At 37.5% G+C, this 9,528-nt stretch overlaps 1 protein-coding gene across 1 annotated transcript in view; it reads right to left on the bottom strand.

Moving 5' to 3' along the window:
• WDR72 (WD repeat domain 72) overlaps positions 1-9,528 on the bottom strand; it is a 227,036-nt gene that overhangs the window by 136,024 nt on the left and 81,484 nt on the right. The window contains exon 14 of the mRNA XM_010836763.1: positions 2,232-2,434. Coding sequence (XP_010835065.1) covers positions 2,232-2,434 — 203 coding nt within the window. The remainder of the gene's footprint in view (positions 1-2,231; positions 2,435-9,528) is intronic.

A 9,528-nucleotide genomic window follows, 5' to 3' on the forward strand; every position in this document is an offset into this window, starting at 1 on the left:
GCCCCCCCCAAAAAAATTAAGATAAAACAGTCTTAAAGGCTTAAATCTAAGAGGATGAGATGAAGATATGAAGTACATAATTGGAGAAGCTATAACTTATAAGAAGCACAAATAAAAATAGCTCTATTTAACAGTAAGCTCAATAATAAAAGTCTAGCATATAGAACAAAGGAGGTGATAGTCCTGTCTAATTCAATTCTCCAGCTCTGTTGAGAGTAAAAATTGGGGATTATAGTCATCCAGGTAAAGGGTAGCAGCTAGGAAATAAAGTTGGAGTCAACCTAAGAGTAGGAAAACAAGACCCTAGGATTTTATTACTTTCTGGAGTCAAAAGACAGAAACAAAATTACATAAAGAAATATATACTGTTATCACCACCTAAAAGGTAGCTCTGAAGTCCTCCAAGAAACTGAATGAAATAGCAATCAGTTTACCTTCTGGGAATTGAATTAGTAAAATAGGCACTTGATAAATGAGATGTGTTCCTGCAGATCCTAGGCACCTGGCATGCATGAGTCAAGAGACATATCCAAGTTCCCATCTACTGTTCTGGCATATAATTTCCACTATAAGATACAGATTCTATTGTGAACAAAAAGCAACAAGTCACATTAAGATGGAATACATGGCAGTCTGATGGTCTTACTCACTGGACTTTGATTACCTCCGTCTTAAAATACGTAACAGAAGTGTGGTTCAATCTCCCACTTAGGAGAGACTAAGACCCTATCACTTTCAATTTCAGTTATGAATGTTAAAAATATTAGTATATTGATATAATTGTCCATATAAAACATGACTCCTTGGGAATTCCTTGGGAGTCTAGTGGTTAAGGCTCTGAGCTTCCACTGCAGGGGGCACAGGCTGGATCTCTGGTCAGGGAAATAAGGTCCCACTTTCTACACAGGGCCACAAAGCAAACAAAAACCCCATGACTTCTTTAAATAAGAACATGAAAAACAGATTTGGAAAATCTGAAAACAATTATACTCAAGAAAAAAGAAATGAAAAAAAAAAAAAGCTGCAGCCCAAATCGCTGGTTTTAACAGCTGCAGGAGAAAGCACAGAAGTAGGTGGCCTAAATGGAGTGGAGTCTTAAAGAGGGAAATCAAAATTTAGAAAATTTGCAGTGTATACCAGCCTTGACCAATAGAGAAAGTACCGTGATGGGGTGACAGCAACCATTGCATTAGCTTTTCAGAGCTCAGGGCTCTGACTTGAAGCCCATCAAGGAATCCTCTGTTAAAATTCCACTTCCCCTTTCTCCCCTACGCTATGTAGCTTTGCTACAGTGAGACTGTGCTGAGCAATGAACTGCAACCATATTTATCATTGTAAATTAAGTAACTGTCATTCTAGTTTACGTATTCACTTCTTGGGTGTTTGGTTAGTGTGATTCAGTTCTCAAAAGATTGACAAACACTGACCTCACTGATAAAATCTAAACCTAGTCTTCAAACCTAAAAAGGTGATGCTCAGATGCTGGTGGCTTCACCCCCCACCCCTGCAGCTTTGAGGCACAGTTTAGCAGCCATGTTTGTTAAAGAGGACACATCCTCTCACTACATATATATATATATATATATATTTATATTTTTTTCCACTTAGGTATTTGACCTCTTCTTAATTTGCTTATCACAAATAAAAACAAAAAGGCATCAGAAAAATTAGATCATTGTTTGATTTCTTTTGATACACTTAGCATCTCTAGGATCATTAGCATGTCAGAATTCTAAGCCTTATTTATTACACAATGATGGAGTTTGTGTGAAACTCAAACTCCACAAACAATGATGGAGTTGTGTGGGAAAAAAAAAAGGAACCAGACCACAAAATATAGGTTTCTGCCCCTCTTTCATTAAAAACCATCTAGAATTCAAGAATTCATATAAAATTGGCTCAATATTGATAAGCCAGAACATGTTTTCATCAAAAAAAGAATGCTATCAGATCAAATAAGATCAGTCGCTCAGTCGTGTCCGACTCTTTGTGACCCCATGACTCGCAGCATGCCAGGCCCCCCTGTCCATCACCTATACTCATTTAAAAATAATAATCACTCAAAAACTTATCCCAATCTACCCAAGACTGCTTGGAAGGCATGTCTGGTAGATACAATCATCTCTGAGTTGTTATCTTTGTGCTGATTTTTAATGTGCTGATGAAAGCACATTACTTCTTACTTGGGGTTGGTAATGTTTACTGTGAGCAGCAGCTTGATTTGAACTTACCTTACATGAAGACTCCACCTGCAGACCAGGGCAAGGTATTGGCCCAAACTGGGACAAGCTGGAGGACCTTTGTTCTACACTTTTGTGCTTATGTGTCTCTGAGGCCACTGGAAGTATAGATTCAGGCTTTGGAAGCTGTGAATCATCACAACAGTTAAGAATAATCTTCGCTCTTTCTCCCGTTTCATGTCTTTCCAAAGTGCCTGAAAAACAAGATTAGAAATAAAAATTTATGCAAAATATTTACCCCCAAAGAATGAAAAGACGAAACCACTCTTAACAGAAAAATCACAATTCTTTCAGTTATCATGCCTTACTATCTCCTTGCAACCAAAGGACAGCCTGGAGCTTCCTCTAAATTATCAAACCATCGTTTTATAAAGGCTAAAATTATAGACTTGAGATACTCATATTCCTCTTTGTGCTCTTTCGTCCACTGAAATCAACAGAGCATTCAATAGTCATTAACAGTAAAATCTCCTACTTATTATACAGTATGCAAGTGATCAATACCAAACAACCATGGAATATTTTAGTGCTGTCCCCTAGCGTTCCAACTCACAAACAACAGAGAATTCACAATGCTTTGCTTGGGTTCCCAACCTTAAAATGTTTCTTTTGGTAATACAGCATTTAAGCGAATAGGGGGAATAAGAACGCAGATGCCTGATGCCTTCATCTTCAGCAGTTCAGGCCTCGCTAGGGTTTTCTGGCCAGTGGTGGTATTGCTGATACTGTTGCTGTTATACATTTTGGCTTTTATTTCTTATTCTATTGGGATAGAAAAAAAATTATTTTGCCCTCTTCTCTGCCATTCTTATAGTTTCAGAATTTCAAGGTATTGACAAGTGGAGTTTAAAGTTAAAAGAAACAAGTATAAAGTGAACAAAAGTGTCAGAAAAGAATTCACAGTGTTTTTATAAAATACATTGTCATAACACTCAGTGAAATCTCGATAAATATCAATTAATCATGACCACTGTCTCATATCAGTTATGAGTTCATTTTATTACTCATACTATATTAAATATGTACTCTATATCCTATTAAGTAAACTGGTGAAGGAAAATTAACTTTACATAGACTCTAAACACAAAATTTTAATTATTATTCCTTTCCTACCAATGAAGAAAGAAGCAGTCATACAATAATATTTGGTAAGAAGGAAAAAGATTATTCTTATTGATAGTATTAAGAAAAAATAAATTTAAAGTAATTAAAATAAGAAAATAGAAATAATGCTTCTATACCCCTATGTCTTTAGAATACATAGGTGGAGTTGAAGATTATGACTATTCACACCTTACTCATTTCTCTTTCTCTCTTCTGATATCTTTCCTTTTCAGCAATAAACTACCTTGAGTTAGTGCTTTGGATTCTGAATCATTAATAGCTATTATGTTAAAATATTAGGCAGAAATTTAGTCTCTGGTCTTTTAACCGTGATATCTTTTCATTACAACATTTCTTCATTAATAAATTAATGTCTTTAACATATAAATCTTACAAATGTTATTTCTCTAAACTTTCCTTTTCCATCAAGATAGATACACCTTCAAGTAAAGCAGGCAGCAACACCAAGAAAATCTTTTCTGTTAAGGATGACAATAAGAAGAGTTTCTCAAACCAAAGATAACAGTTATTACTACAGCTATTATTACTTTCTAAAAATAACTGCATTCCAGAACTTGTAGCTGAAACATCTAAAATGCACTATCTTTGTGGAGGAGTCTCTTTGACTATGATGTCACCATGGATATTTTTTTCTCCTAAGTTTTCTGTGACTACTCAAACTATAATATGGAGTAAAAAAGAATGACTCAAGCCTGCTCCCCCTGGAGTTACGGAGAATCTAATGGTAGTGCGGAGGCAAGGAACAACTGAAAATTAACTTGTTATAATATGTAAAGTAACACATAAGTTCTTTCCACTCCAAACTAAAAACCTTCCACTCTAACAAATATGGAGCAATTAATTTTGTGAGCAGTAGTTCCCACTTGGACTAATTATTAAATATACAAGATGATTAGGAGCTTCCCAGGTGGCGCTAGTGGTAAAGAACCCACCTGCCAATGCAGGAGATGTAATGTAAGAGACGCAGGTTTGATCCCTGGGTGGGGAAGATCACCCAGAGAAGGGTCTGCCAACCCACTCCAGTATTCCTGCCAGGAGAATCCCACGGACAGAGGAGCATGGCAGGTTACAGTTCATAGGGTCACACAGAGTCGGACATGACTGAAGGGACTTAGCATGCAGGATGATTAGATTATTTTGTTTCAAAGAAGTAGTCAGAAGCACAAATGTGGTCAGGAGAGTGGTTAGAGTGAGTTGATTTCTTCGAAAGTTACCAGAGACAAATTGTCTTTTAATTCTCAAATGGCTGTAAAAAATGTATTTGCTTAATTATAATGACATTCTTTAAGGCATATCTACTCTCTTTTTCCTTTTTAATTGAAGTACAGTTGGTATATGATATTTTATAAGTTACAGGTGTACAATATAGTGATTCACCATTTTTTCAAGATTATACTCAATTTATAGTTATTATAAAATATTGATATGTTCCCTGGGTTGTACAATATATACTTGTAACTTATTTTATACCTAATAGTTTGTACCTCTTAATCCCCTACACCTATATTGCCTCTTTCTCCTAACCTGTCCCCAGTGGTAACCACTAGTTTGTTCTCTGTATCTGTGAGTTTGCTTCTTTTTTATTATATTTACTAGTTCGTTGTGTTTTTTAGATTCTACCTAAGTGATATCATGCAGTATTTGTTTTTCTCTGTCTGACTTATTTCACCTAGCATAGTACCCTCCAAGTCCATCCATGTTGTTGCAAATGGCAAAATTTCACTTTTTTATGGCTGGAGTAGTATTCTATTGTATGTATATGCCACATTTTCTTTATCCTTTCATCTGTTGATGGACATTTAGGTTGCTTCCGAATACCGACAGTTAATAAAGCTGTTATAGACATTGAGGAGCATGTATCTTTTTAAATTAGTGATTTTGTTTTTCTCAGATATATGCCCAGGAGTGGAATTGTTGGGTCATATGGTAGTTCTGTGGAGAAGGCAATGGCACCCCACTCCAGTACTGTTGCCTGGAAAATCCCATGGACAGAGGAGCCTGGTAGGCTGCAGTCCATGGGGTTGCGAAGAATCGGACATGACTGAGCAACTTCACTTTCACTTTCATGCATTGGAGAAGGAAATGGCTACCCACTCCAGTGTTCTTGCCTGGAGCAACCCATGGACAGAGGAGCCTGGCAGGCTGCAGGCCATGGGGTTGCAAAGAGGCAGACATGACTGAAGTGACTGAGCACTCATGCATGGTAGTTCTCTATTTAGCTTTTTAAGAAACTTCATACCATTTTCTACAGTCACTGCATCAATTTACATTTCCAGCATCAGTTCATAAATGTTCCCTTTTCTCCAGATCCTTGCCAACATTTGTTACTTGTGGTCTTTTTTGATGACAGGCATTCTGACAAGTGTGAGGCTATATCTCACTGTGGTTTTGATTTGCATTTCCCTGATGATTAGCAGTGTTGAAAAATCTTTTCATGTGTATGGCCATCTACATGTCTTTGGGAAAATGTCTACTCTGTTCTTTGACTATTTTTTTAACCTATTTTTTAATGTTGACTTTATGAGCTGTTTATATATGTTGGCTGTTAACCCCTTTTCAGTCATATTATTTGCAAATACTTTCTCCCATTCAGTAAGTTGTCTTTTTGTCTGTTTATGGTCTCCTTTGCTGTAAAAGATGTTAAGTTTAATTAGGTTGCATTTGTTTATTTTTGCTTTTATTTTCCTTGCTTTAGGAGACAGATCCAAAATCAGTATTGCTATGATTTATGTCAGAGTCCTAGGCATAGCATAAGAGGAAAAAAATAGAAATCCTAAGGAAAGAAAGAAAGAAACTGTCACTGTTTACAAATGATGAGATAGTATACATAAAAAATTCTAAAAATGCCGCCAGAAAACTACAAGAGCTCATCAATGAATTCAATAAACTTGCAGGATACAAAATTAATATACAGAAATCTGTTGCATTTCTATACAGTAACAATGAACTGCCAGAAAGAGAAATAAAGGAAACAATCTCATTTATCATCATATCAAAAAGAATAAGATACTTAGAAATAAACCTACCTCAAGAGGTAAAAGATCTATATTTATAAAACTGTAAGACACTGATAAAAAATAATTGAAGATGATCTAAATAGAAACATATACCTTTTTCTTGGATTGAAAGAATATTGTTAAAATGACTATACTCCTCAAGGCAATCTACAGATTCAACGTAATCCCTATCAAAATATGAATGACATTTTTCACAGAACTAGAACAAATAATCTTAAAATTTGCATGGAAATACAGAAGAATCTAAACATAGTCAAAACAATCTTGAGAAAGAAGAATAGAGCAGGAGGAATCATGCCCCCCTAAATTCAGGCTATAGTATAAAACTACAGTAACCAAAACTGTATGTTCCTGGCACAAAAAACAGAAACATAGATCAGTGGAGCATAATAGAGAATCCGAAGTATACCCATGCACGTATAGTCAATTAATCTATGACAAAGGAATGGGAAAAAGAGTCTCTTCAGTAAGCAGTGCTGGGAAAACTGGACAGCTACACCTTAAAGAATGAAATTAGAACACTACTTAACACCATACACAAAAATAAACTCAAAATGGATTAAAGACCTTAATATATCAGAACCCATAAACTGCATTCTGAAAATTATAAGCTGATTTTCTAATAAGTTCAGAACAAAAACTTTCATCAAAATCCTGACAGTAGAAAGACAAGGATTCCCATGTATTCCAGTTACCAATTTGACTCTTCGTTCTAAATTCATACTTTATTGTCTGCTCTGAAAATGGATATGGGTTTTTAAAATATTTTTCCTTTAATAGCTGGTGCAGTGTTAACCTTTGTAGATAAAAGGGTGCTGTAAGGACCTAGTAGAAGAAAGGGTTTTTCTTCTCTGATTGGGGGCAGCCTGGGTGGCTTCTTCCCCAGAACCAGGCTCCTGCAGTGCATGTGAGCCAGTAGATAGCAGCTTCACTTGGCACAGTCTCTGCCTGGTTTTATAACAGAGTGCCTCCAGCGAGGCATCTGCCTGTGAACTGCTTTCCCTAGTCTAAAAGTGGGCATATTTCTGGCAAGTTACACCACACCACAGCAGCTCCTCTACCATCCAGTGACCTCAGCTGTGACCTCCTCCAGCAAAGTCAGGATCATAGCCTTGGGGGTGGGGCGAGTGTTTCCTTGGGCAGCTGTCTCATCTGCAGAGTAATGACAGCTCCTTAAATCTACTTTTCCTATATTCTTTAGAGTTTTCTTTAGTTCTTATTAACCTGTTCCTCCCACTGAAATTCTTTATGGTGGTTACTAATGTTTTATGTTACACGATCTCTGTTCAAATTACTATGTCATTTCTCTCTCCTGATTACATCTTGATTAATGTATCATGATGGCGAAAGAGGAGAGTGAAAAGAGCTGGCTTGAAACTCAACTTTAAAAACTAAGATCAGGGCATCTGGCCTCATCACTTCATGGCAGATAGAAGGGGAAAAAGTGGAAGCAGTGACAGATTTTATTTTCTTGGCTCCAAAATCACTGTGGATGGTGACTGCAGCCATGAAATAAAAAGATGCTTGCTCCTTGGAAGGAAAGCTATGACAAACCTAGACAGTGTATTACAAAACAGAGACATCATTTTTTCCCAAAAAGGTGTGTATAGTCAAAGTCAAAGCTATGATTTTTACAGCAGTCATATACAGATGTGAGAGCTGGATCATAAAGAAATCTGAGCACTGAAGAATTGATGCTTTTGAACTGTGGTGTTGGAGAAGACTCTTGAGAGTCCATTGGACTTCAAGGAGATCAAACCAGCAATCTTAAAGGAAATCAAGCCTGAATATTCATTGGAAGGACTGATGCTGAAGCTGAAGCTCCGATACTTTGGCCACCTGAGGCCAAGAGGTTGACTCATTGGAAAAGACCCTGATTCTGGAAAAGACTGAAGGCAAAAGGAGAAGAGGGCAACAGAGAATGAGATGGTTAGATAGCATCACCAACTCAATAGACACGAATATGAGCAAACTCCAGAGGATAGTGGAGGACAGGGAAGTCTGACCTGGTACAGTCAGATCTCAAAGAGTCGGACATGACTTAGTGACTGAACAATAACAGCAGTATATCATGGATAAATCACTTCTGATGCAGAATGTTCCTTTCAATTTATTCCTGAAATTATGGGATTTACATAACTTCAGGGATACACTTAAATTGTTAAAGTATAGGAGGGAGGGCATGGCTCCCTCCTATGAACACAGGATGGCTGTTCAACTCTAATAAGCTGCCTCTGGCAAGAACAGAATAGTCACTACTGCCTGAAGTATCAGAAACTGAAGGCTTATGAAACTGCTTAATTCAACTTCCAATTTCAGAGGAACCTTTCTTTTTCAAAGTGAAAAAAAAAAAAGTGAAAGGGTTAGTTTCTGAGTTGTGTCCAACTCTTTGACCCATCAGGCTCCTCTGTCCATGAAATTCTCTAGGCAAGACTACTAGAGTGGGTAGCCATTCCCTTCTCCAAAGTGAACTCAATGATAATTAGGACTTTTTCCTTTTGCACTGTACTACCTCAAGAATATGATTTAACTCACACCTAATCATGGCATCTGGTCCCATCACTTCATGGCAAATAGATGGGGAAAGAGTGTCAGACTTTATTTTTTGGGGCTCCAAAATCACTGCAGATGATGACTGTAGCCATGGAATTAAAAAACACTTACTCCTTGGAAGGAAAGTTATGACCAACCTAGATAGCATATTCAAAAGCAAAGACATTACTTTGCCAATGAAGGTCCATCTAGTCAAGGTTATGGTTTTTCCAGTGGTCATGTATGGATGTGAGAGTTGGACTGTGAAGAAGGCTGAGCACCAAAGAATTGATGCTTTCGAACTGTGGTGTTGGAGAAGACTCTTGAGAGTCCCTTGGACTGCAAGGAGATCCAATCAGTCCATTCTGAAGGAGATCAGCCCTGGGGTTTCTTTGGAAGGAATGATGCTAAAGCTGAAACTCCAGTACTTTGGCCACCTCATGTGAAGAGTTGACTCATTGGAAAAGACTCTAATGCTGGGAGGGATTGGGGGCAGGAGGAGAAGGGGACAACAGAGGATGAGATGGCTGGATGGGATCACTGACTCGATGGACGTGAGTCTGAGTGAACTCCGGGAGTTGGTGATGGACAGGGAGGCCTGGCGTGCTGCGATT

The sequence above is a fragment of the Bison bison genome, unplaced genomic scaffold, assembly GCF_000754665.1.
Source record: "Bison bison bison isolate TAMUID 2011002044 unplaced genomic scaffold, Bison_UMD1.0 scf7180017864066, whole genome shotgun sequence".
Lineage (NCBI taxonomy): Eukaryota > Metazoa > Chordata > Mammalia > Artiodactyla > Bovidae > Bison > Bison bison.